The following is a 27,471-nucleotide window of genomic DNA, read 5'->3' on the forward strand; positions in this document are numbered from 1 at the left end:
TAAGTCTTGGTCATCACATTTGAGACCTACACAAACTTCTGTGCCCCTACCTTGGGGACGTCAGGCTGTGAATGTCACCCTTCCCCCTCTCCATCTAGTGCCTGCTGACAGAAAAATCAATAGTTGCGGGCTGTCTGCTCCCTGGCTTATCTTGCACGTAACTCCATGTAGGTACACACTACCTGCCTTTCTGAAGAGGAGGAGTGAGTGGTGAAGCTGAGGTGTCAGCTGGGGGCTCAGGAGCTCCCCATCCTGCACGGGCTTCCTCCAAGATCTTAGGTTAATGACCAAACATATGTGTCTCAGATCCTTGTTTGTATATGGAAGTGCCACTTCCCTGTTTTCAGGAGCACTGTGAACGTTGGCTCTCAGGATGCTTTCCCACACTGATGTGGCGTTTGAGTAGTCAGAGTGCACTGGCTGGCTGAGTGATACTATAGATAGGTTGAAGCAGCTTTCCATTTTATGTCTGAACACCTAAACCACATGAAAGTGGCTTCAGGTGGCAGATTTTTGTTGTGGGACACCCAAATCAGGTACTTTCTTAAAAATGGCCCCTATCAATTTTTTTTTTTTCAGAGTGTCAGCTATAGTTTTAGTTTCAGGAGACCTCTAAAAATCTACCTTTCTTATTTCATTTTAGACATTTCCTTGTAGAAATGTATGCAGAAACTGAAGGAACATGTTCCAATTTTACAAAAGAGCTGTGGGTATATGTGCTAATTTGTGTGGGATCCGCAGCCATCCTTAGAAGAGAGTTGCTCTGTTCTTGCACTGGGTGGCCGTATGCTCCCTGTAATTCATCTGTTCGCACTCTCCCACCCTCAGCTGTCACACAGACACACATATGTATATGTACAGATATGACTGTCTCTTCCCTGGTGCAAAACTTAGTTTTGTACTGTGTGGAGAAAAAGGCTACAGTTTCACTACACCATTTTCCTTTTCAACTGTTGTAGCAATGCACTCAAATTCTATCTCATATTTACTGGTTCATCAATTGACACATACTGTTTTCATTGCAGTGACATATAAATAGTAAATATTTGCATTAGACAAAAGCCATACAATAAATCATACATATAACTGTTGTTCTAAAATGTATTAGTTTTTAATCCATGTGATGTTCAATAAGTATTAAGAATCTCCTAAGAATAGAAACAGAAAAAAAATAGCAGTTTACTCACTTAATTATGTTAGAAATTCATGTCTTACCTGCTGTAAGAAGAAATAAAGGTTTAGCATTCCAGTAAAAGTATCAAAAAGCTGTAAAAGTTGCTTGACCATGATAATGTGAAAATTGACTACAAAATCATAGGCATTTGCAATGTTCCTTGCAATTCATTAATGCTGCAGTTTCCAGTGTTCCAGTGCTCTCGTGCGTGGAAAAGATCTGTGTCAAATGGTTGGATGCCCAGCCTGTTTGAAAAAAATCCTATTGATTAAGATCTAATAATACTTCCCATCCTGGAGATTCTTCATTTGTGCAATTTTGCAAATGCAGCAGAACATGCAATAACAATATGTCCATATTGCTTTTGCGTTTATGACAAATACTTTGCTCCAATCCTTTTACTTTTTTTTTTTCCCCATGCACAGGTTAAGTGCTTCCTACAGCAAAACTTCTTCACTTTTCTACCTTAGACAATATATTTAATGAACTTTATCTGTATTGCATTGTTAAGGGCAAGGAGGTAGGAGCTAGTTCTAGATAGACAAGGGCTTTTACGAAAATGAAATCCTCAAAGAGTTGCTTCATCATGGGAAATCACTGCCAAATGTCATGTGAGCTCTTGCTTTCCTGGCACACACAATATAGACAAACATTTTCATTTTTAGCATCTTGACATTCAACTTTTTGACTTCTAATGCTCCACTTTTTAGTATATGAATTTTTTAATTTCCCATTAAAATGCAGTGTTATGAATTTGCTTATATTGAAATAACAATTGAGATAATATAGAGATATAGATAATTAGAGGCTTAGATCATGTTGTACAGAAGCATCTTAATAAGATCAAATAAAAAGCTGTATTTTATTTTTAGCATAGTCTAATGTTTAATAATCTAAAGCTTAAAATCTGATGAATTGGCAATAATTTTGTGATTTGATATTCAGAAAGAATGCATCCTGAATACCAAATGAATGAAAGTTACTGTGGACTATCATTGCTGCATTTTTTCTTTTGACCTTGAAAACTGTGTTAGTTTAGTGTTTTTACACTGTTAACCTTGAAACACATTACTTGGAAAAACAGTGCTGAATGTTAGCAGTGCTTTTACTTGAGTTATCATAGGGGAGCAGTTTGAAGTTTATGGAGAGAAATTGTCTTCAAAATCTTCAAATAGCCTGAAAGTTTTGGTGATGACAACCCTTTAAATTATCATTATCCTAAAAATGTCCTGTGCTAGTGAAGCCTCATATAGCTAAAAGGAAAAGTGACTACAGAAAGGAGTGTAAGTAATACCAGGAGGATGGGGATGCCTAAGAAGCTGCTTACCAATCCCTTCTGTTGCCGTGCAAACGTCCTCACAAAATATCCTTGGTGCAGCATCATTTTGGTAGGTCAGGTAATCAGCTATGTGTAAAGATCATACTTTTTATGTCAAGTAAATGCTCATGAGCCCAAATCTTATCCCCCTCTTTGCTGGTTGTTAGCAGGCAGCCAATGCACCAGTACAGAGTAAGGGTATATGAAAAAACATGGTTTGCACAGGGAGATTTTTCTCTGGAATAGACAGAGGTATAAGTCAGAGACAACAGCCTTGTGTTTTCATTTTTTGTCTTTACTGAGTGGGTAGTTACACTGTAAACTGCACATTCATTACTTGCACTGGAAAAAAAATCCTAACAGATTTCAGGAACGTTAGATTCTGATCACTTGTATTTTAAGGGAGCAGAAGAATATGTAAGCAACTTCTGCTTAGGATCATCTGAAAATATAATTAATTTTATGAAAAATATAACAGAAACCCAATGTTTTACATAGGATTTTAAAGACTTTGTCTTCACCCATCCCCTTCAAATCATTGTGGTCTCTGTTTCAGATTGCCTCCAATGCCTGTGTTAAAATTCAAGGCATCCATAAGGCACATGTCCTCCTGACCTAGTGCTGTAGTTATGATGATGCATAAAATAAATCATTGCAATTACTGAGGCAGTCTCAAACACTTAGTAACTCAGGCAATTGCTTCTTGAAACATGACTGAACTGAAGAAAGGATCATTAGTTATTTCCCTGGAGTACTTGGATATTGTAACCCTCTCCACAGGGTTCTATTAGGGAGTTAAGGCCTGGCCATTTGTTCACACATCTCATTTTATCTTTCTGTTACTCAAATGCTCTGTGACATCTGGTGAATTCCATAGCATCTCTCTTCTTCACCCATGGCATCTCCTTACCTGTCAAAGTTCAGATCAAATACCAAGTGGCCAACCATGTGGAAAGGAAGAGCCCAGCAATGACAAAGTAAACAGGTTTAAGAAGTCATTTCTGGAAGGACTTATGAGATAGGGTGAATTTATGAGACGTGTAACATAAAAATAGTTTCCTGAGTAAGGAGAAAGAAGTTGGTTAGATGAGATCTCAAAGTTATACATGAAAAAGAGTACAAACCTGCAGAAAGCTATATAAATTGTTTAAAGCCATGAAGGTCAGGAAGAAATTAAAGCTGGAAATGGGGGAAGGGAGGCCAGGATCAGAGATATGGGAGAGTTTCCGTATATCTTGGGTGGCATAATAGGTGCTGGCAGTGTCTAGGTAGTCTGTACTATGCAATCTGAAAGTAATGGGATGTGATGAGAGGAAGAGAATGGGATCAGAAGATATGTGTCAGTGGACAGTTGTATCCCCCAGTGGAGCCTTTGTTGGCTGAAGAAACCCCTGGGCACACAAGGATATATCAGAAGCTGTCAAGTGGCATCACAGTGTGGCTCTCACTCTCTCTAGGTAACACCAGGTTGCTCAGGAGGTCAAGAAGGAGGAGATACTTTGAAGGAGGAAAAAGGGAGCGACCCAAGGGAGATTATTGGGGAACCTGGTATCGGTGCTGCTCCTCATGGTGAATTAAAAGGATAGGGAATGAGCCTTATGTGGGGATGATAGTGGGCTGAAGAAGAGCTAGAAAAGGGTAGCAGGGAAGTACAGTAAAAGCCCAGTGACTGATGGATGGGCTGAGACTTTATGGATGGGACTGACAGTAGAGCAATATGGTTTGAAGGGGTTGTTCTGGAGAGAGCTGTCCTCTCTCCTGGGGAGGAAGAGAGGCCCTCTCAGGGAGAGTTGTGTGTTAGATGATAGTATCAGAGCCCAGCAAGACATGCAGCAGCCTGGTTCAGGGTTGATTCAAGGGTAGATCAGATGTCCTTGTTTTGGAGGCGGCAACATCCCTCAGAAGGGAGGGGCAGATGGCTGGAGGCAGTAACAGCTCCCATGGCCCCAGCGAGATGTGCTGCTGCATGTCTGGCAGCCTTCACGCTGTCAGGAAGGCTTTTTTTCCTAGTGCTGTTGTGAATGGTCTTCTGATGCAAGGGTACAAAGTGAGTTTGAGAGGCACGCTGTCATTTGCAAGGTTTCATGGTATTGATTGAGGCAAATCCTAGCAAAACATTCAACATTTGATCGTTTTTTTTCCAATATTTCTTCCTATTCTAATGGTTAGATCTGGTTAAATCTCCCTGAGCAAAAATAACATTTTGGATTACTTCCATTAACTTTTTTGCAGAAGAGACAGTGAAATCTGGACTATGCCACACTTCTGCGCATGTTCCTCCCCAAAGGAACTGTTCCTTGTGGAGGAGACCACACAAGCACACAGATGAGTGTTTACTCAAGATGCCCTGCATCTCATTGCAGATACCATGTGATTTAACAGTTGCCATGGTAACGATGCATTTTTCATTCCATAACTTGAATAAATGTTGAGATTGTCCTTGGTATAACTAACTTATCTCCCTTTTAAAGTTGGCCATGATTGTATTATCTAAAGAAAGCAAAGAGACTCCCAGCATTCATACTGAATTTTTAGAGCATGTAGGCAGTAAAGAAGTAGGTACGTGATTCCATCTGGAACAAAATAAAAGTAAAGCAATATGTGATTATTTAAAATCATAAAATGGGAGAAATATTACATTGTATGGTGTCATTGTATATGTTTCTGTAATTTTTATTTTTGTGACACTTTTCTTCAATACATGAAATTTTAATTAAATTTATAATTTTATAGGATTATTCTTTATGTAGGCATGCAACAAAACACTTTTCTTCTTTTTCCTTACTGTAATCTTGCAATAAAATTTCTTTATTTCTTGTGTGCTATAACCATCACTTTTGAATTGTTGTTGAAAACAGCTGGTTGTCAACCCCTCTTTCCTACCTGCCTTATTCTTTAATGTTTTCCTTTTGCTAAACATGGACGACAAATATTGTACCAAACCAAAAAATCCTTTAATTTTCTCCTGTGAGTGTAACGTTAGAAAACAGCATCTGTATAGAAGCAGCCTGATTTTTCTCATTTCTATAGTTGACTATTTGTTGACATCAGTGAGTATTTTGTCCTGCACAGAATCAACTCTCCTGCTATTAGGTGGAAGAAGTAAGTTTTATTTTTCCTTCTAACTCCTTTTTCCTTTCCTTTTTGGCAGCTTTATTGCATGTTCTATGCATTGCTATCTAACTAGGATCTGTTATCAAGACTGTGAGTGATTAGTGGCTTATCTGTCCGTGAATGATTTAGATTCATGAATTAATTAGCAAGGAAAGAACCATTAGAAAGCATTAATAGAAAGACTGGTGATTTCAGACTATTTTGGGGCGAGTTAAAACTGTCATCCAAACCCAAGAAAATTGGAGCCATAGTGATTCATGCTTTTCTCAAAAGAAATCACTGCATTATATCTAACTTAGCTGAAAACAACCACCAAGCCACAAGGTATAAATTCTACTTTGTGACAACTACTGTTGGTCTGTAAGTTAAATAAATTGTTTTGATTTTAAACATTAGCTTTGGATTTTTTTTTACTCCTTTACTCAGTGCTTTTTCACACTAGCTGTTTGAAGACCGTGTTAAATGTCAGTGCATTTGAGAGAGTTCGATTCTGGAGTTCTTGAAAATGAGACTGAGCTTTATATAGTATTCTCAGTTTTAAGGGTTTATCTTAAGCCTTTTGTGAGACCAGAACCAGCTCCTGACCTTTGCTGAGTACTTAGCTGCATCCTTCTGTGAGCATAATGCTTCCACAAAAAGATATATGCCTTACAGTGATAAATGTAATGAGCAGCACCTCAGTTTAATAGGCAAGTTTTAGTCTTGCTAGTTTGTAATTATGGCTTATAATGTGAATAGCATACATATTTTAATTTCATTTTTATTAGAGTGATGGCATTGGCAGCACTAAGAGGTCCTATGGACGTAAGTTAAGAGACAAAGGTTTTTCTCTAATAGACAGTAAGTGGATAAGTCAGTTTTTTTAAATAATGTTTTGCTACACACCAAGTATAAATTGGAGTGAAAGGTAAAGAAAGGAATCAGCAATCTTGTCTGTTTGACTTAGAAGTTGTATGCATCCAGAACTGGTAATTAGAGCAATATAAGGCTGACAGTGTCATATATTTACTGCCATCTGTCCTCAATTCCTTCAGGAGACCTTATTTATTGTTGCTTCCATTATAAAGGTTGTAGGGCCTTTGTACATGTGTCCTTACCAAGGTGAATATTAGTCTACATTAATAAATTAAATCCACTAATGTTAGTGAGCTGTATTCTGTAGTTTTCATTCTTGAGTGAAAGCTGTATGGGGGCTGCCAGAGAAATCAAGTTCCAGCCCTGTTAGATGTTAATCAAGTTGTTATCTATTTCCCCTCATATTCCAGTAATTTCTAGAATTTCACCCTTTTGATGTTAAGATTATTCTCAAGTATAACTTCTGTGTATCTACACGATCATCTTCCATTTTATTTTCCCTGACCTATATGGTAATAGTAATATGTGTTTTCAGTCCTGGGGTATCTGGGTTAAGTCTGCAATCCTTCTTGAATCCTTGGCACTCTTCTTCCCCCCCCCCCCCCCTTCCTGGACAAAACATAAGTCCTGCAATTTTTATATCATCTCCCTCTTGCTTTTCACTGTAGTTAAGGCTTGACCCACTGCCACTGACATCCTGGAAGACACTGTTTCAGTGTTTTCCAGTGTATCCCCCAGGTAACTGGAGTATTGAACTGTTATTTCATCTACATACTCCTATTCTATTCTTTTCTATGCTATGCTTTGCTATTAATAAAGGAGATACTTGCATCTAGTGTTTGCATTTTTGTCCTGTAGGAAACTTTACATTCTTGGGAAGAAAAAAGTTGTGATTCTGGTAAAAATAATAAAATTGCAAAACTCTCTTAGGGCAGAAATATAGATTGAATTTTCCTGACACTTACCTTGGGACCTGGACCTCCAGGTCTGTGGAGCTCCTGGGTGGAAGGGGATGCAGAAGCCCTGCCAGCCTGGGGTGGGCAGTACGTCCAGGCAGTGGGGGAAGCCCAGCAGGCTGCTTTCTGTTCAAACTGACATGTTCTGGCATGGTTTCAGTGAATGTAGTAGTGAATCCATATTTTTTCAGTAAAAGAAAAAACAGTTACATTGGAAAATTTGCAATCAGCTCCACATCCCACCACATTAATTGCAAGGAAGGGACTGTTGGCATCTGCCCCTTTTGTTCTACAGTCATGTTAATTTGCCCTGGTGTGGTGCAGGTTTTTCTAGAAATACAGATGCTCTGAGCCTGCAATTCTTCCATATACTGGTATTTTTCAAGTAAGTGCTTTCCTGCCAGCTGTGAGAGAATGATAACAATATTAATACCATCCTCACGTCTTTTCTCTCTCTCTCTCTCTCTCTCCACTCCCTCCTCCTTTTTTTTCCCTTCTGCTTTTGTACTGTTACAGAGAGAAGGCCTCCTCAGTTGTCCTTGCCAAGGTGGTAGCTCTCTGTCAGGCTGTCAAACTTACCCACTAATAGCTATGAAGAGTGTGTGCTCCAAGAAAGGGAAAACCAAAATGCATAACCTTCAATTGTTTTAAGAAGACATTTTTCATTATCCGACAGAATTGTGGAGTGTTAAGGTTATGATAACGTTGCTTCAGTAATTATGATACCAGTAATGGGTTTTTTTATATTGTTTTAGAAAGTGTGCCCTTTTCCCTGTGTTAAAAGTATTACTTCCCTTCATTAAAGCCCTACCCTTAAAGTGTTCTCGCCCTAAATACATTTGGAGGAAATCTGGGGGCCAATCAGGGGTACGGTCAATTTGTTCTCCATTTAGGGCATTCTTGCAGCTAACCTGCTATGACATGGCCAACACCATGTCTTCATCTGTACTGCAGCATGGCACCATCGAAGTGTGCCAAAGGAAGTGTAAACCAGGATTCACATTTCAGTTGAGGATTTTATGCTTCTGTTGTTTTCCAAAGAACATTAAAGGTTTTTTCCTTTTTAACTGTAAACTTTCCGGTGGTTGGACCAAAGGTCTTTTCCAACATAAATGATTCTATGATTCTGTGAAAAGCTGCATGAGGTTCCTCTTTTCTCACTTCCTTTGTCTTTCTGTAACTACACAAACTTTTTTCACGTTTTTAAGTGCCTGCACAATGAATCCCTAACCTCACTTGCGGTGGGACCCCTGCTTGGGAACATCACGCAACTGAGCTTTATTTTTTTGCCCTAGGACCTAACTGCAGCCTTTCTGCTCACATAAGGACTTGTATTTAGCAGTGCCCTATTCCCATGAGCGGTTTATTTCTTCTTAGTAATAGGGAAAGCAGAAATAATCCTACTCTCAGCAGTTTTGGGATTACAGGCAAAAATTGAGTTCCTTGATGTATGACTGTGTAGGGATATTAATCTTTTCCCTGATGCCTGTTGTCTGTCATCTCTGTCTTACCAGCACTGTCCTTTTGACCCCTCTACAAGGATAACTCGTTATTAACGTTGCCTTTGCTGCGGATACTCAGTATGCAGATGACAGCACCAACACTTTTTCTAAAAGGGCTTGTTCTGTGCATTATCAGATGCAATATTCAAAATTGGCTTCAGCAACAAAGGATTTTGATTTTTTTTTTCCATGTTGTGGCTTGTGCTCATTTCACCGCAATTTGCAAAGTTGATAAATGCAGGGAAGGTTGTGTTGAGCCGAATGTCAGCTTTTTGTTGTGCATCTCTGAGAGTGATAGCTCAGTGTGAGACCACCAGGAAGTTTCAGTACAATCCCTGGGTGCCTTTTGCTGAAGGAGGTGGTGGTCAAAAAATTTAGAGTGTTTTATGGTTTTACAGCCCAGTCAGAAGTTACTGAGAAGCATTAGTTGATTTTTGTTTCTACTGATATACTGTGAATTAGCCCATGTTTTTGAAAGTGGATTTAACAACTGAAGAGAAAAACAAAAATATTAGAGTACAAAAATGAACTGGACAAAAGATGACATGAGAAAAAATAATAAAATATAATATGTCTGTCCTATGAGCTGTATTTTATAGTGGAATAACATAGCACAGTCTTCTGTAAGATTTTTTTTTTATTCTTAAGAAAAACTGCTCTTGATGGTCCTGCAGTCCTGTAAGGTAATTTTTCCCTTGAAATTTGGAAAAAGTGGTGATCATGCAACTACAAAACAGGCAGCCCACTGAAAACATTTTGTGTTGTGATATTTTAAATAGAGGTAGAGTAGTGACTATTTTTTTATTTTCATTTTTCTGAAATAAAGAGAGGGTAACCACTGCAGAAAAAAGCCACCAGTCTCCTCTTTATATAGTTGGATTAAGCCGTGCTGGTGACTATGAAATGCTTTTGTCCTCTTGTAGGTGAAAGAAAATCAAACATCTTAATGCAGGTTTTGGTTTCTCTTGCAGCGCTGTGAAATACAGTAACATATTCTGAGATAGATTATCCACAGAGATCAGAGATATTGTCATCCATCTCCACGTTAATTGTGATCTGTTCCTTTCCATTTTCTTGTCAAATGAGGAGGACTAGCCTGCAAAGAATAGAGTAATTTTTGTATATCTGTTTGTACTTTGGTGACTTTAAATCTAATTTTGCAATTTCCACAATAACGGATTCCAGGAAAAAGCATAGTGAAGTGTAAGCAGGTCTTTAGTTCTGATGGATGCAGTCTGGAAGAGTATCTTATAGAAAGAGCTGTTAATAGAATGTTGCATTTTGTTAGTTTTTTTAACTTTCTATCATGTTTGCAATATAAATATGCTTATATTTTATAGCCAGGGCTCATCTCATTGTCTATTGCTAGCATTGGCAAATGTCTCACATCATAAGACTTCATTTTCCATTGCTTCTAAGAGTTGTTGCATCTTATCTGTTCATTCTGAAAGGTGTCTGCTTCAGCCTGTTTATTTTCTAATGAAAAATGCAGCCAACATGGTTCAGACTCAGCTAGGAGTGAAGTTAGGGGTAAATATGTTTTGCTATGTTTAAAAAAATTCTGGCAGCAGTTCTCTGAGAAGCTCTTACGCCCTTATATTTCTGAAGTAGGATCTGAAATCCCTTTGGGGAAAAGTCTTTGGTTTTTTGCCATCTTCATAAATATTTGCCCAAATCTGACCCAAGTTAGAGGCCAAAAAATGCAGTTTGTACAAGCTCTCTAAAGAGTTTCTAGAGCTTTGAGGTTAATAGTTGAAGGCTCTGTAAGCTCTGAGCATGCTTCAGCCTGAGCTGCAAAGGGTTTTCTTTACAGCTGTACCTCTTGGCTGTTACAACCAGATCTGCTTGTAGGATATAATGAGCCTGGATGGAGATGTAACTATCACTTTTGGTGTGTCCAATCTAGTTCTCATTCTCTCAGTGTCACACTTCAGAGGCAGGTGCTTCCAGCCTTTGCAATCGGTACAGCAGGGTCCCAACAGACAAGCACCTTTTGTCTTAGCTTGGACCCAGTCTCAGAGTGAAGTTTTAACATAGGCTGAACAAGGCAGAGGTGTTTGGGCAGAGCAGCAAGACATAGCAAAAAAAAAAAAAACCAAACAAGAAACCCCCAAAAAATTAGAAGTGTTTTTTTTTGAAGAAACTACATAAAGAATACCAGCCATTTTTTTCCAGTTTTTGGGCTTGACCTTTCTGTCTTCTTCATGTTCTTGTAATTCTTCTTTTGCATGGGTAATATACACCAGAGATTGATTATAACATCCAAGCAAAAAGACACCTGCCCAGAAAAACAATCAGTCTTTGGAAATGAGGATCTTGTTATTTTGAGGCTTTTGTCCAGCTTTGTCCCCTATTGGAGCACTTTCCCTGCATAGCAGTGGAAGCTTCTCTACGCTTGTACTTCTGAGCCTTCTTCCCAACTCTGCTTATGTATTTTATACCATTTGCATGGAAATATTCGTGTGCATAGGGAAACTCCATGGATTCATTGAAGGGAGCAGTCTTCTCTTTAGAACACAAACAACCCTTGGAATCATTTTCCCATACCTCTCAAGGGCATGACCTGGCACCAGCATGAAAAGACGTAGAGGTAGAAGTGATCAGCCTTATCTGATTATGTTGAGTCAGTTTTACCAAATTACGCTATGAAAACAAAATGTTCCTGCCCTCCATAGCTCATAGATGAGGCAACTTCTTTGTTATTCGATGTGATTTTGAAGCAGTTAGCCTCTGTAAAGTTGGCTTTGTTGCACGTCGCCCAAAGAAGATTCTCTTTGCCTTTGCTTTGCTTGGTTGTTTGGCAGCAGGAAAATCTGTCTGCAGACCGGATTTTCCATGCTCCATTAAGTTTATAGGTGCCTTATAGGTTATCTCTTAGTTGTTGTATTACTTTTTTATCCATTGAAACCAGCAATATGGGAGTCTCTCTGGATGTGGGGTTTGCTGGAGTAGCTCTGTGTCTGGTCCCTTTTTTAAAAAAAGCAGGTGAAGAGATGTTGGACAAAAGTTCTGTCATTGGGAAATGCACAGTGTGCATTGCTGCTTAAGGGTGTTCCAACCTTAGGTACTTCAGTAATGGGTGAGACAGATAAAGAAATAAATCCTTGCACAGGTGTTCTGTCCTGTGGAGAAATTATATGAAAATGTGTTTTCAGTGAAGCAGGCTTATGAATATACTGTCTGTTGCAGAGCATACTGGGGTTTTTTCTGTTGGAAAGCTGTTGGAAAATACAACATTTTTCAACGCTATTTTGAGCAGTGGAGGTTTCTCACAGGAAGAGGAGAGGCAGTGCATTCTGGATGTCCATTCCTCTTTTAATTACTTAAAATGCCGAACTCAAGAATTGAAGGAACACAGAAATATCCCTGACTGATACCAAAGTTACTGGTTGCTTTGGCCAGAGATTGGATTCTTCCCTGCCAATTGCAAATAACCCCGAAAGCTAATGCCTTCCCTAAGGAAGCTGGCACGCGTGGCTGTTTTCAACACTGCATATGTACCTCTGCTTTCTTACGCCCCTGTGGTAATTCAGAGGGTCATATTCCTGCTCATGCAAAGCATAACTTCCACAAGTCGAGGCCTGCTAAGCAAGGACTTCCAGCTGTTTCATTCCTATAAGCATATAAATATTTATACCACCCCAGGGTTCCTTTCATGCTGAAAATAAAGGTAGCACTTGTCTTCTGTTAAAATATATTACCCAGGAGATAAATGGCTTACCTCAGTGTTAGGAAGATGGATGAGAGGAGTGGAAAATTGGCCATAATATTGGTTGGAAGATCCACAGAGTCCAGAGGGCCTTGCTGTTTACTTGAAACTCCTGCTGGGAACTGACGTAGAGGTTGATAGTGCTGTGTTTAGCTATCAACAGATGATTAATTAAAAGCTGTAATAAATGTGAAATATAATGGTTGACAGATGCAGAGCTAACTAAATTTCCTAGTGATGGGTAATGTGCACCAGGGATTGATTACAACATCCAAGCAGGATGTGAATGGTGCTTTTGAAGGGACAGCTGAGACAGGGAGAGTCTGCAGAAGGCCACATGCAAAGTGAGACAGCGATTCAACTCTGTGGTGTCTCTGGTGCTCTGCCCCTTCCTTTACTACCTCTGTGAAAGCACAATTCCAAATGTATTCTGATCCAGGCTACTGGGAGTCATTTCCTACCCTCTGCACTGGAGTGAAATAAATGTCAGATAGGCAGTGTGGGGGGCTCAAAGCTGAGGTGCTAGCATCACCTGAGTGAACTGTGATTTTGCTGTTGATCTGGAGCATGACCAGTGGTAGCCTGTCTGCCTCAATTCATCTGCCCAGCCATAAAGTGAGAGAGGTGGTAACGCTGAGCCGCTGTGACCCCGCGTGGCCAGCACAGGTTGCAGGTGTAAAGGTCTGAAAAAGTGCTGTGAGGCTTCATTATTAATTGAAAATGTGATGAGAATGTCTCTTGAGTCAGTGTGCTGGCTGACTTCTAGGGACTTAGCTAGGATGCTGCCTTGCTCTTCAGTACACACTGCTTATCACTTGGGGGCCCTTTGCATCCTCCTTCTCATCTGCCACTGTATTTAGATGGAGCATGCTGAGAGCAGCCTGGTTTTCTTACAGCAAGAATTAATTATTTCACAGACCATTCCAGATTCTGATAAATGAAGCATGCCTTGATGTCATTTTAGAGTAATATCTGTAGTGAAATCAGAACTTGTGAAAATACACAGGACATATCTTTGTGTTTTGCTTTGTTCAGGTTAGTTGTTGTGGTTTATGATATGACTGAAGGGCCTGACTGAACATAAAAATAACTCCTGCACAGGTGGGAATTTAATGAAATAATAATTATTCCCTTAAATTATTTTCAATATAAGATAGCAAAATTAAGAAATTCTCTATCCCTCTCCTTTTTTTGGCAAATATTTATTATAGGTAATGAAAATCCAAATTGAACCCGACTGGCCTTAGTTTTGCACAATTTTTATCTTTCCTGATAAAATAGGTTGATTTTTCTCTTCTTTGAAATTGCTAAAACAGGCAAGGACAAGAGGAAGAGCCTTATGAAAATCTCACCATTGGGGCACTTTATACTGTTAATTCACAAAGAAGTACCCAAAAGGTTTTTTGAAAATGTTTCTGCTTAGTGAAATGCTGAAGGGGAAACACCGTCATCCAGAACAACCATTGTTAATGTCCTTTCAGTGTGAGAGAGCTTTCACCCTCCCAGTGCTCCCTGTTGACTTGCTGCCAGCTGCTCATGTATGTAATGTATATGGGTGTGCTTAAAATCCATTCCCATCTATGTGGAAATAGATGGTTTGTATGAATACAGCACCATACATCACATATATGCTCCATATGTGCTGCAGTTTGGAATGTCAGTGAGCACAGAGAAATGAGAATCAGGGCTATTTTAGAGGATGCCAGAGAAAGGACAGAGAAATGGAGCAATTTATTTGTTTGGATAAATCTCCCTGTTACTGAATTGCTTTAATGCTGCGCCTGTTTCTTGTTCTTCCTCTCCTTCTCTTTTGCTGCTTCTTTCATTGCAGTTTTTCAAATATGTAGGCAACAAAAAACCATGGCCAGTGGAATGGAAGGTTACAATTATGTATCCGTATTCCTGTAATGCGGCTGCTCAGTAATGTCTCCTGGGAGTGTTACAATGAATATCTGACATTAATTGGCTCAGTACCTGTACGTCTGACCTTGCAGAAATTTAGTAGATCAATTCTACATTGTTGTTTACTGATAAAGAAAACTTTTTCAGGGCAGGGACTGCATCTTCAGACATATCTGCCACAGTGACAACCAGAAGCAGCAGTCAGATTTACTGAGTCTTAGAATAAGAAATGAAAGAATAGAAAGAGGAGTCATAAAGTGATTTCTCTCCCTTGTTTTGCCAAGATAGATCTGTTCCTCATCAATTTTTAGCCCACTTGAAGTCTTTCTCACTGCTGGACCTACTCTTGATGCACAAATGCTCTTTTCTGTCCTTTGAGTAGTACACCTATTGCTTTCATAGGTGTGTTTGACATACTGAACGATATAACTAAACCAGGTCAGAATTAGAGGAACAGCACCTGGATTTACTCGCACTGCAACAGCTGCCTCTTTTGTTTCGCTCACCCTCCGGTGACTAAATCTGCCAGGAGGATCTAGCAGAGCGCTGGGAGCCGCTATTTGGCAGCCGCCGTGTTTCAATGCGCCCTGCTCAGTCAGCAACAACCTCTCATCTCCCGCACTGCTCAGTCAGCTGGCTTTGGCTGCACTGGGGATGCGGGCTGCGTGTGCACAAATGGATGATGGTTCAGCTCCATTCTGTTTGAGGGAGCACGGAGGGAGAAAGTTAGTGCCTAAACTGCACCTTAGCCAAGATTCACACCAGGGACAGTCACTGGGCTGACCTTCCTGTGAGAGTGTTTGTTTCCCGAGTTAAAAAGTTGTTGAAAAGAAGGGAGATCTGTACACGGAGTATTTTAGGAGATGCTCAGAGGAACACATTACATGCCTGTTCCGCTGGTTTTATTGCCTTTATTGAAGTACAGAAGGTGTATTCTGCCTCTGTACTACTGGCGTGCTCGGGAGCACTTGCCACTTTCAGACTATTGTTACCTGTCCTCTGCTTTATTTCATCGGAAGGGAATTAAAAAAGCCACCACGTTGGGGACACAGAAACCCGCACAGTCAAAGCCCCTCTCCCACCCCCACTGGCTTCTGTGAATTAAAATCCAACACAGGGAGCCCAGTGCTGCTCACAAAGGGGAGCCCGTTCCTCCTCTCTGCCCCGCGGTGTAAAGAGCCCCCTCCCCAGTTTAGGCCTCCGGCAGCGGTTCCCCCCGGTTGGAGCCCGCGGCGGGACAGCAGCCGCAGCCCCAGCCCCGACCCCGGCGGGCACTGACCGCGCTCTCTCTGTCGCTCTCCCCCCCTGCGCACGGAAGGCGGACGATGGAGGCGGCGGCGAGCGGGCGCGGGAGGCGGCCGGCGCGGCGCTGGTGCTGCGGAAGGTGTGGTCACGCAGCCCGGCCCCCGAGCGGCGCGGGAGGTAAGGCTTCCGCGGCTCCGGGCGTGCGGGGCTGGGCCGGCCGGGCCGGGCTCGGCGGCGGCGGCGGGCGGGGCGGTGGCCCGCGGCCCCCGGCAGGGCGATGGCCCCCGGGGGGCGCGCCTAGGGCACGGGGCGGCGGGCGCGGCGGGAGCGGGGCGCCATGGGCAGCGGCAGGGTGCGGGTGCCTGAGGCGCTGGGGGGTCGCGGCGGGGAGCGGCCGCTGCCCACCTTCGACGTGCCTTACTTCAAGTACATCGACGAGGAGGACGAGGAGGACGAGTGGAGCAGCCGCTCGCAGTCCTCTACCGAGGATGACTCCGGGGACTCTCTGCTTTCTGACAGATACGTAGTGGTGTCGGGGACGCCGGAGAAGATTTTGGAGCATCTCCTCAGCGACCTGCACTTGGAAGCCGCCCAGGACAAAGAGACGGGTAAGGAGCGAGCCTGGAGGGGAGGCGGAGGCGGCCAGGGAGCGTGTGTCCCCGGCCCCGGGCGGGAATGGGGGAGAGGTGCCGCTGCCGGTGCTGGCAGAGCGGGGCGGGCCGAGGGTCTCTGCCGGGCACCGCTGGCCGCAAGCCGCTGCCAGCCTGATGTGCAGCCCGGGGCGATGCGAGGAATCCGTGAGCGCGGCGCGGCAGCCGGGAGGTGGCGGAGCGAGGCGCCGGCCCCGGGGCAGGAGCACCGTCGTTACCGGAGCCGCTCGGCAGATGCGAGCACAGCAGCTACTCGGGCCGATCTACGTTCGGCTTTGGCTGCCGCCTGGGTAGCGCAAGCTGTGGCGGGCTTTGTACAGCACCCATATCTCTGCAGGCAGGGCTGCCATCCCTTGTAGCCTGCAGCTATTGATCAGGATACTTGCAGTGCACCTCACCTACTGACAAGCTACTCGTATTGACACCACCCCACTACTTTGACACAACTGCTTCATAGAAACGGCTTATAGCCCAGGGCACAGCATATCGCCCGATGCTCTACTTGCATGTCTTCAATCAGAGAGTGTAGTTTATTCCAGCCTCGAGCAATTATTCTATGGATCGGGCTACTTGACATGCAGTTTAATTTTCAGCTGGATTTCTCGGCAGTATGCACAGCCTGCTGTCACCAAGAGCTCATGGAGTTTATCAGAAGTGCCTGTAACCTGCAATTCATAGATAGTTTTAATGAAAGCGCCCAGGCTGGTGAGACTTTTGGAGGTCCCAAATACCAAAGAGGAGGGCAGATGGCTGTCTGTGGAGCTGTGCATTTGGTCGTCCCCAATAGGGTTAAAATGCATACTCCTGCTGCCTGTATATATCTTTCTCTACAAATGAGATTACTGAGAATAAACACACTTTAATCCTTTTAAGTGTCTGAAATTATAAATAACATCTGTGATTCCCAGAGGAACGTCTCAGAACAAGTCATTAGTTTAATGTGGGACAATAGGCACATTCCTAGTGCTGATGTGTCAATGCCCTGAAGAAACATATAGAGTGTCTGCCGGTGATATTATTACGGTGTTCCTACTGCCGCTTTTGTCTGCCTAGACATTAATATTTAGTGCTGAGAGAGGCTGTGGTTGTTTTCCTTTCACAGATGCACTCAAACTAGTTCTGAGTATAATTTACTTGAACCAGCTCATAGGCAATGTAGTGAGGATCCTTCATTGGCCTTTTAAGGTCAAATATTGAATCCAGAATAAGTTTACCCATTAATGTTTATCACACACAGACTGGGGGACATCAGCTACCACTCTTTATATTCTGTTTCATCTTATTTTATAAGCTCACAATCTTGCTGGAAAACAGAATTTCACTAATGATATGCATTATATTTTAGGTTTGTAAATGCAAAGCACTCCTGACATAAAGCATTAGATACATCCTCCCGTGTGCTGCCTATTCTTTTTTTCTCTTTGGTCTCTCCCTCCCATCACCGAAAGGCTGTTCGTAAGCCTGGTCTTATTGTTAGTGAGAGGGGCTGGTAAACTGTTCTCAAAACAAATGCTAAACCACTGCCTGGTTGTCAGCAGATGGTAAAGTATTTAAAGGTTGATTAGCTTCCACTCACCTCTTCTGCCTTATCCTGACTCCTTTTAGAAAGAAACAATTAGGCTGTGCCCTGTAGCCAGCGTTAACTGGATCCAAGGGACAGAAAAAAGTAGCTGTGCCTTCATTTTTTTGCCATCACAGGGATGTGTGCTAAACCTTGCCCAGCAGCCCTTCACCCCCTCAAGGGTAGCTTCTCATATCATTTTCTTCTGATTTTATTAATCTGGTAATATAGAACTTCATCAGAATAAAAGACTTTGGGAGTTATGTTTCCCAGTGGTTTATGAGGAGGAGGCTCCTGTAATGGTTTTTATCAGTTTGTTTTGCAGACTCAGTGACATTTGGCATGAGGAAGTATGGGATGTTGACTGTACATATGTACATCTTTGTGTGTGCACCTGACAGCATCCTTCTGCCATCCTTGCGTACTTGGATTTACTGGTTTTTGTATTTTTTTCTAGTTCCAATCTGGCCCATCTTAATATCAAGTTGCAGAGTTCCACAGGCTTGTATTTTAGCAGACCTAGCTTTGTGGAACAGAAAAGGACGATGTTGTACTCAGCTGCTGCTCCTGCTGTCTCCTTGCCAGTTCCAGGGTGAATTCCGTGACCTCTTGCTTTCCCTGCAGCCCCCAATGCAGTTTGTTTATTTGTGTCTGTAAAGAACATGAGAAAGGGCTGTTCTTACATATGCTGACGCACAAGGGGCTGTTGTTCTGTTTGACCCTTTGCACTGTTTCCCAAGGAGGGATGCCCTGCATGTTTTCATTCCCACCTTTTGTATACTGAATCATAACTGCAGCCCTCTATGGTTGTTAACAAAAAACTCCGCTATCCTGGGGCTAGCATGGTCCTGGAGCTTCTTATAAACACTGACATGGCTGAATGATGCACCATGGATTGCTTCCAGCTATCCTCCCTTTTCTAGCCCAAGTCAGCAAGTACCGCTTGCACTTGGAAGAGTAAAGAAAGCTTTGGGGCTGGTCTGGAATAAATTTAACTAGGGACCAGCCCAGGCCTTAAGACTTCCTACAAATGCTGCTAAACCTGTAGCAAGGTACCTTAAGCACTCAGCTTAATAAACTCTGCTATAATAAACAGTAGGGACCCAACCTGAAGATTTGTGCCATAGCCTGTGACTTGATAAAGCACTGTTACAGCAGCTGAGGACACTTGAAGAAGACACTGCAATCTGCACAGCTAGACTAGTCTGTTGCTCAGGTGACTTCTGTAGGCAGGATGTCTTGAAAGCCTGAGGTTTGCAAGACTCTTTAGGATTAACATGCTCAATAGCTGTTTAATGACTGAGGGTTTCTTGTGATGACTGTGTCAGGGAGTATGTGCAAGTTCTTGAGACATCACCTTAAATTTGGGCTTGCCACTAACAAAGGCTTGCTATCTTCCATCTCGATGGAAGTTTTTGTCTCACTGAGTTATATATAATCGGTAATGTACCAATTCCCAAGAACGCTGTTCTTGTTCCCTACCATGAGATGGATGGAAATTTTAAATTTCTGTAATGAACTACTTTTCTGAGTCATCTCTCAGGTTGTTGAAATCAGTGGGGAATGTCTACTGAGTGTGTATTTTAGAGTGCAGTTTGAAGTTTTGGGAACTGAACAGAGTGAGACACTTCAAATATGTCAATATCGAGGCAGAAAATGCAAGGCATACCTCCTGGGCTAATCCTCATCAAGGATGGGGATTTGAACAAGTAATCTCCAAGAGGCCAAATCTTAGTGTCTTAAGATCTCTAATCCCTTCCCATTGACTACAACATTTCTTTCAGATTTTCTGCAAAATCTTTTATTTCTTGAGCGTTAGCAGCATTTTCTTCTCTGGATATTATTCTTATGTAGTCTTCAGAGTATCTTCTTACTGGTCTCTATTCAAACATACTATGTTGGCATGTGGTGGTTGCATTCAACATTTGGCAGCCTCTGGAATGACATAGTGATGATCACATTCACTGCTACTTCTCCAGGCCTGTCTGGATCCCTCAGACAGTTTCCTTCCGTCCACTGGGCCACCTCTCTCAGGCAGCTTAAACAGAGCATTGCCAAAGTAGAACATAATCTCCCTCGTTGAATCTGCTGACACCACCTGTCTTTTATCTCCCTGCTGCGAGATTCATTTTGGAGAATGAGTAGAGAGAAGAAGAGATTGATTTGTGAAGGTCTTTGAGAGCAAGAAGCAGTGGAATGGAGATCTAGAAAAAGGAAATGAGGAATGGTATGGCTGGAGCAACATGACAGTGTCAGTCTTAACTGATGTATCTTTGTAGTGGACTGGGTGAAAGGGATTGTGGCAAGGAGGAGGCATGATATTTTTGTTAGGCTGTTGCAGACGTTAGGATGACAAATGATGGAAGGCCTGGAGAAGGATTAAGGGTACAGAAAAAGAACAAATTCTCATGATGTAGCTAGAAGAGATACAGAAGTATGGTCTGGATATCTTCGGAATAGGAAAATAAAAGGAGTAATGACCTTTGTGCCATGCTGTGTCATCTTATCTGGGACTGTGCATGATCCCTGGGTTGCTGGGAACTCTTCTCTGTCCCACAGCAGCAGTGTAACAGCTTATGATCCTAGGTTTAGCACCTAGGAGGGGCCTTCAGACTGTGTCCATTTGTCCTAGAAGTGCCAGGGTTACTAGTGTAAGGGTTACTTTTGTTTAGTACATTCTGTTTCTACACTTGCATCAATGACACTGCTTTGATGTTGGACCATGACACCTCTGTGGAACTGTACGTAACCTTGTATGAGAATGGTACTATCTTGCATGAACTGATCATAGTCAGCTGCTAAATGATGTTGCAAAAAAAATGGATATAGCTCTACCTTTTCCAGGTGGCTGTATTTTATTTAATGATCCAAGAAAAAAAATCTGATTGTTTTTTTATATCTTTTGTTTCTTAGCTATGATGGTTGTTGTTAGGTCTTTTGCTCACTATGCTATTTACCGATGATTAAAAGGTATTAAAAAATGTACTCCTGTGACTGACTGCCACATGGTCAACATAGGTGTATCTGATGCATATGGACTGATGTCAACAGGAATAAATATTCGCTCAACACTTTGTGATCCTACCTTCCAGCTTTTAGGATAGATAGAATAAATGCCTGCTAACCCTTCCTCTTACCACTCCTTTATAATGAAATGTTTTCGATCATAATTTTGAGGGATTTTATAAACTTTCCCACAAAGTTTTAGGAAAATTTGGTGAACTGAGTGGGCTAAATGCATATTACTGCCGTGTCCATAGGAGTGGATCAAAAGTTTACTGGAGTACATGAGTGTAAGCATTGCAGAAAAGCTAAAATAATAATATATCTCAATGATTAATGTGAGAGAACCTGAGGAGGTTCTTGCAGAGGACCATTGCTTTGTGCAGTATGAGTCTAAGCTATCTCAAATTGGAGTGTCAGTAGAAGTAGGTTTAGAATAAATCAATAAAATAAATAGTAACAAATCACCAGGATCACTTATTACTCCCCAAAGACTTCTAAAGGAACTCTGATATGAAATTGCTGAACTCCTAACAGTGATGTGTAATCTATCATATAAATCAGCTTGAGTGGCAGGGGAAGGTGGAAAATGTGATGCCAATTAAAAGAAATGGTTCCATTTGGGGAACATCTAAGTAATAAGATTGTCATTTTACCAATACATTATTCCAGCATCAACTGGCACTGTAGTCAAAAGAAGCAGTTCAGCCTTTCCTGGCCACTCACTCTTGCCACTGCACTGGTACCTCTGTGCCTCTACAGCCTGTTGTGTGATTCTTAGCAGACCCAAGTATGGAGCTGGTTCTAGTTGATACTAACCTAGGAAATATTAAATTGTTAGTTTTAAGATGGATCAGTCTCCTGATCCGCTTAATCTATTAGTGACACAAAGTTTACCCCTGATTCAGACGGCAGCAGGGAGTGGGAAATGCGCAGGTGAGGGCAGCAGGAGAGAAGGACTGGTGTCTTTAGCAGCTGGACTTGATTGCAGGAGTTTGATTAGATGCAAAATTCCAGCATGAAGTTATGCCTTTGTACTGGGAAACTGGGTGGTGGTACAGTAAATGCAGAAGAAAGAAATGTATGCAGAAACATCGTACTGAGAAGAGAGAAACGTGGGGATTTTTTTTGCAGGCAGCTCAGATCTTTTGTATCCTGAAGAGCTGTTAAAGATAGGAAGCAGTGTGAGGATATATACGGTCTGGTCTGCCTGCATCTTATATTTCCAAAGAGCTTTTGATAAAGTCTCTTGCCAAAAACCCTTAAAGAAACTTAAAGATTGTTTTGATAAGGAAGAAGATGCTTTTCAGGACTGATCATTACTTAAAAGAGAGAAAATTAAAGGTGAGAGTAAGTTGTTAGTGTTTAAAATGGAGGGAATTCGCCATTGGAGACTGGGTGCTGCTGAGTGTGGAATGAAAATCTGAGGTAACATGATGTGCTGATGTTATTAAACAGTTGAGAGTCTTGTGATAAATAAAGTCCGGTTTCACCTTGGTGGCCGTGCAAGGTTATATTCTTGTACACCCTGTTATCCCCACCTCTGTCTGTTTGAGTTGTGATAGATCAGGAAGCTGATCCAACTCAAAAATAGCCTCATGAAAGTAGGAAGAATAGGGCAGTGTAGAACTGGGAAAAATAAGTTGGGAGTGGGTCCCCTCAAACCAGCCCTGTGGCTGAAGAAAGATGAAAGGAATAAAAATCTGCATGACTGCAGGATAAAATTGCAGATGGGATCCAAGTTTGAAAAATGCAAAGTAATGCGTTTTCTACCATGGAGAAGAGGAAATCCTTATTATACATATTCAACAGAAGTGCCAAATTGGCTATTATCATGCAGAAAATAGGTCTTTGGAGGTAGTGGGGGTATTTCTTGGAAATTTTTTGATCAGCATTGGTAAAAAAGCAAATGGTATTTAGGCTAATTAGGACAGAAGACAAGCAAGAACCATAGTTATAACATTGCATAAATGTGTAATATGGTATGTATAATGTGGTTCCTTCTTCTCCCCCAGCTCAGAAAGGTTGAAAATGAAGTAAAGAGAAACAGGGGTGATTACAGTTATAGATTAAATACATCTAAGAATAAATAGTCTAGGTCTGGTCTTCATAGGAAGGCAACTTTGGTAAAGGAGGAATATAAGATCTATAGGACTGAATTGTGTGGGGAAGGTGACATGGAAAGATTGTTCATTGTTTCTTATAATATACCAAGTGTTTTGTAACACAGTGAAATAATTTGGTTTATAAATCATGAAGAGAAGTAATTTTCTGATATAATGGACAACTGAACTGTGAGAGTCATTATTGTGAGGATTTTGGGGAGGCCAAAGATTGGAAGGGTTTAAAAACAAATTAGGCAAAATCCTGGCAAGAACTTCATCACTGCAGTAATGTCGATACAACTTCCCATTTAGAAAGTCTACACTGCCAGTTGCTGGAAGCTAAGAGGGTGTGTCCTGGAAAGATAACTCTATATTTGTCTTTTTCTTAGTTTATTTCTTCCCCTGGGCATCCTCTGTTGGCTGCTGTCAAAGACCTGGTTCTTTTTTATTGGGGGTCTTTGATCTGACCTGGTCTATCACATGCAGCACATTGCAGTTTGAAAAGAATTAATCAGGATCCAAGATTATAATAAGATACTGGTTCTTTCAGGTAGGACAACTGAGTGAGTTATCAGTTCAGCTGGCAGCAGAGTGTGAAGAGTTTTCTGCTGAATGGCTTTGCAAATGACATTGTGGGACCTGAAGCTGGGATAAGAGAAGCAGGAGCTCTAGAGATATCATGAAGTTGGGACCAAAGCTGCCGGCACTGACACTGGCTTCTGCTCAAATGGGAAGATCTGACATCCTGTAGTTTTCCGCCTGTACATTGCCGTGTAACCCCTTCTCCTCAACTATACTTGGTTTGACCTTGTTCCAAGCAGGTTTAGGTATCTTAGTAGGAATCTATTTTTTTCCCCTTTGATAGGATTATTTTCCGTCACAGTAGTGAGCTGAATCAGTTTGCAGAAGGAGCATCGTGTCTGGGTTTCGCTGCAGACAGTGTGTGACACGCTGCGGTGCCTAAGCTAATGGGAAATGCCAGTGAGGGGAATCTGTCTAAGATGCAGTCTTGCGTCAGGAGCTCAGACAGTTTTTCTGAGAAATGAGGATGCAGAGCCTGAAAAGGGTTTACTTGCACTTGGGCGCTAAAACTTGTTCGGGCAAACTTTTGGAAAGGCAAAGTCTGGGAATGCTGCTCCTGAATTGTCTCACCATTATATCCAATGACTGGGTAACCAGAGTCAGCATGGGGAATGATAAACATCCTTAGTGATCAGGACTATGTCTTCATGATCAGGACTGACTCTGTAGATACTGATGGTATTTTTTCAGTTCATCACCGCAAATACTTTTATGCTGTAGAAACACCCAGCAATTTAGACCCTTTCAGGGAGAGAAAGGAACTGAGGTAGCCATCAGACAAACACGTGGTTTCGGGATGCCCGGCAGCACCTAGGCACCTAAATAAATGGTTTTGTACTCTGTGTAAGAATAGCTGGTAGAGCCCAAGTGTTTAGTGTTTGAGTAGAATTTGCAGAAGAAAAAGCTACCTATTCTATATGACAGTCAATTAGATCATAGTATTCTTAGTTTCTCAGTCTTTTCTCTGTAATTCTATGATGTATTATAGCTAGTTTGTCACCTTTTGCTATGTGAGAAAGTGATGAGGAGCTGTCATGAAAGCCTAGTGTGAAACCATTTAATATGAAGATGTGCACTGTAGATGATATCAGGGATTTTGATTATCTTAGTTGTTTAAGCGGAAAAGAATTGGAAAGTGTAGGTCTATCAGGAGAATATTTTTAGGGGTAAGAATAATTTTCTTTTCACAGTGGAAAAGGCTTTTAACTTTTTTTTTTGAAGTCAAAAAAGGCAGAATGTGTTCATTTGTTGTACTGCAAAATAGATTTGGGTCATATAAGCATTTTGATGAGGTACCTGGAAGATAAGACGTTATGACACTGGGAATTTGGTAAGGTTTCTGGAAACGTGACCTTAAAGAGGTTTAATCAGTTATTTGTAACATTTGTTTTCTCTAATGATATTGGAAATATAGGTGATATGAATTATCTGATCAATGGATTAAGTATTTCAAATATATGAAATTATATATGGTGGTAGATATATCTAAATTAACAGATAAATTGCTGAGATTATAAAGACACATGTTGGTATATTTGAGAAGCATTTCTATAGAACTTTTTTCAGAATGGTGCTTTCAATAATTCCTAATTGTCTGGTGCTGCTAAGCAAGAAAGTATATGAAAGGGATAAAAAATACTTGCAAGATATAAAAATGCTTGTGGTGAAAGGAGTAGTAGAGTTGCCTCTTACTTTCTGCTTTAGTCTGAATCCTTTCCTAATCACTCAAGTGGAGCTGGTCAGTGTCAAATGTAGCAGAAATAACTTGTGTTCCCAGGTCAGAAGGTTGAGACTGAGGGCCATAAAGTCAAAGGGGAAAACTGAGTCACTGCACAGTGGTCATGCCAAAGAGATTGCTCTCATCAAGGGAGATGTCATCTTAGAAATATGCCAGCCCCTTGGGCTGATTCCCTGTCTGGCTCCAATGCTACACTGGAGGTTGGGTCAGTTCCACAGCTGCAGGTCTGAAGAATGAAGCAGGCCAGGTCCCTTCTGTTGCAACTGATGTCATTCCGGCTCTTGAGCCCTAAAGACATCAAAGACAAAGCAAGTCAACATCATCTTGGAAAAAACTCATAGCCAAATTCTGAAGTGAATCTAAACTGTGGTAACTCTGTCTACTAGAGATCCATTCCCCTGTAGCAGTTCAATCAAACCACCAAGTGTGAAATGTATGAAGGGAGAGGACAACCCCTACTGCGAAGGTGAAATAACTTCCAGATCCTCTCAGCCCCCAGATACAGCCCTGTCTTCATGTTTTCCCAGAATAAAACATATACAGTTATCTCAAAAGTGCTGTTTCTAGTAGATGAAAAGTGAGACCTGATTTGTAAGAGGGTAGCATAAGAGGAATAGCAACAGATGGTGTGTGGGCTGGCAGGGCAGTTAGCTGTGAGAGTAGGAACTGGAAATGCAAAACTGAAATATCAGTGCTGCTGCTTCTTATAAAGTGTCCACATGTCCTACTCCTTCAGCTGGAGCCACAGAGTACACTGTCCTTCAGAAACCCCAACCATAGAGCCTTTCACCACAGGTCCCCCATCTTTCCTGCCCGTTTTATCGTTCTTACTGCTTACTCATTGCTCTCCTTTCCTTCCTTCTAAAGGCTGATCTGCAAACTTGAAAAACTGGGCACTGTCTTCAATACTCTTTTTGTGTTCCTCTTCAATCACACAGGGATTCCCCACCTGATGTTTTAAGTAGGTGTGTTTGTACATTAATGACTCCTGTGTTGCTATTGGCACTTAATGCAATGGCTGTTAAGATGGGAACTTGTTCTCAGGACACAGCAAAGCAGTCTTTCCTAAAAGCAGAATCTGTAATGTTATAAAACATTTCAGAGATGATGCTCTGAAATTCTTTTTTTTTTTTTTTTTTTTTTTTTTTAGAAAGCCTTTATGGAATGGGGAAGGTTTTATGTAAGAATACTGAAAACATAAAACTGTATCTTGGCATACTTGGTGCATCTCTGAGTCCAAGAATACAGTTCACACACTGTCTTTGGGGTTTGAGTTCCAGTGCTCCAAGTTGCTATAATACAATGATTTTTTTGTGAGATTAACATTTTCTGAGAAATATAAAGAGTGCCTTCATTCCCCGCCCACAGAGTGGAAGGATGGATTCACTGCAGACCTGTGCTTTGAGGTTGTGTATTAAGAATCTGAAAGAAATCTGCTCTTCAAAGCAGCTTTTTTCCCCCTTGTGAACTAAATTTACTCTCATGCTCTTAATTCCTCCTTCCCCCACAATCCTTCTTAACATGCCCTGAGTTCAAACAGTTTCACGATACTATGGAAGTAGCAGCCTTGGTTTTTTTGTGAGCAAGAGTGGGACTGGTTTTGGCTGTAGCCAAACTACAATTATTGTTTCTTTACTAAGCTTGCTGTCATACTGCCTGTTACTACTGTTAGGTGATACTTGGTTGTACAGTGTACTGATGCAGTCCTTTTCTTTCCCATTTTACTACATTCTATAAATCCCTAGGCTCAGGGGTCACTTGGGAAGATTAAGAACAAAAAGCCACAACCCAAGACCTATTTGTGAACCATTAATTAGTATAGATTTCTGCCTATTTCCCAATGGGTAGTGCCTGATGAGGGTTTTTGTGGGCTGTTAAGATCTCCCTTAATAGCTGCAGACCTCAAGCTGCATTACTGCATCACTGCATCAAATGCCTCTGCTTGCTGTATAGCTGAATAAACACCATCACTTGAGAAAGCCTGTCTGGGGCATTGGCAAACTGGTGCCAACACACTCTGAATTATCAGGTGCAGCAGAGCTCTGCTCTGCCTTGCC

General features: G+C 41.6%; 1 protein-coding gene across 1 annotated transcript in view; it reads left to right on the forward strand.

The window, feature by feature from the left end:
* Positions 1-27,471, forward strand: part of RAPGEF5 (Rap guanine nucleotide exchange factor 5) — a 163,170-nt gene that overhangs the window by 82,186 nt on the left and 53,513 nt on the right. The window contains exons 10-11 of the mRNA XM_032686305.1: positions 15,849-15,952; positions 16,295-16,383. Of these exons, the coding sequence (XP_032542196.1) occupies positions 15,849-15,952; positions 16,295-16,383 (193 nt within the window). The remainder of the gene's footprint in view (positions 1-15,848; positions 15,953-16,294; positions 16,384-27,471) is intronic.

The sequence above is a fragment of the Chiroxiphia lanceolata genome, chromosome 1 (genome assembly GCF_009829145.1).
Source record: "Chiroxiphia lanceolata isolate bChiLan1 chromosome 1, bChiLan1.pri, whole genome shotgun sequence".
Taxonomy (NCBI): domain Eukaryota; kingdom Metazoa; phylum Chordata; class Aves; order Passeriformes; family Pipridae; genus Chiroxiphia; species Chiroxiphia lanceolata.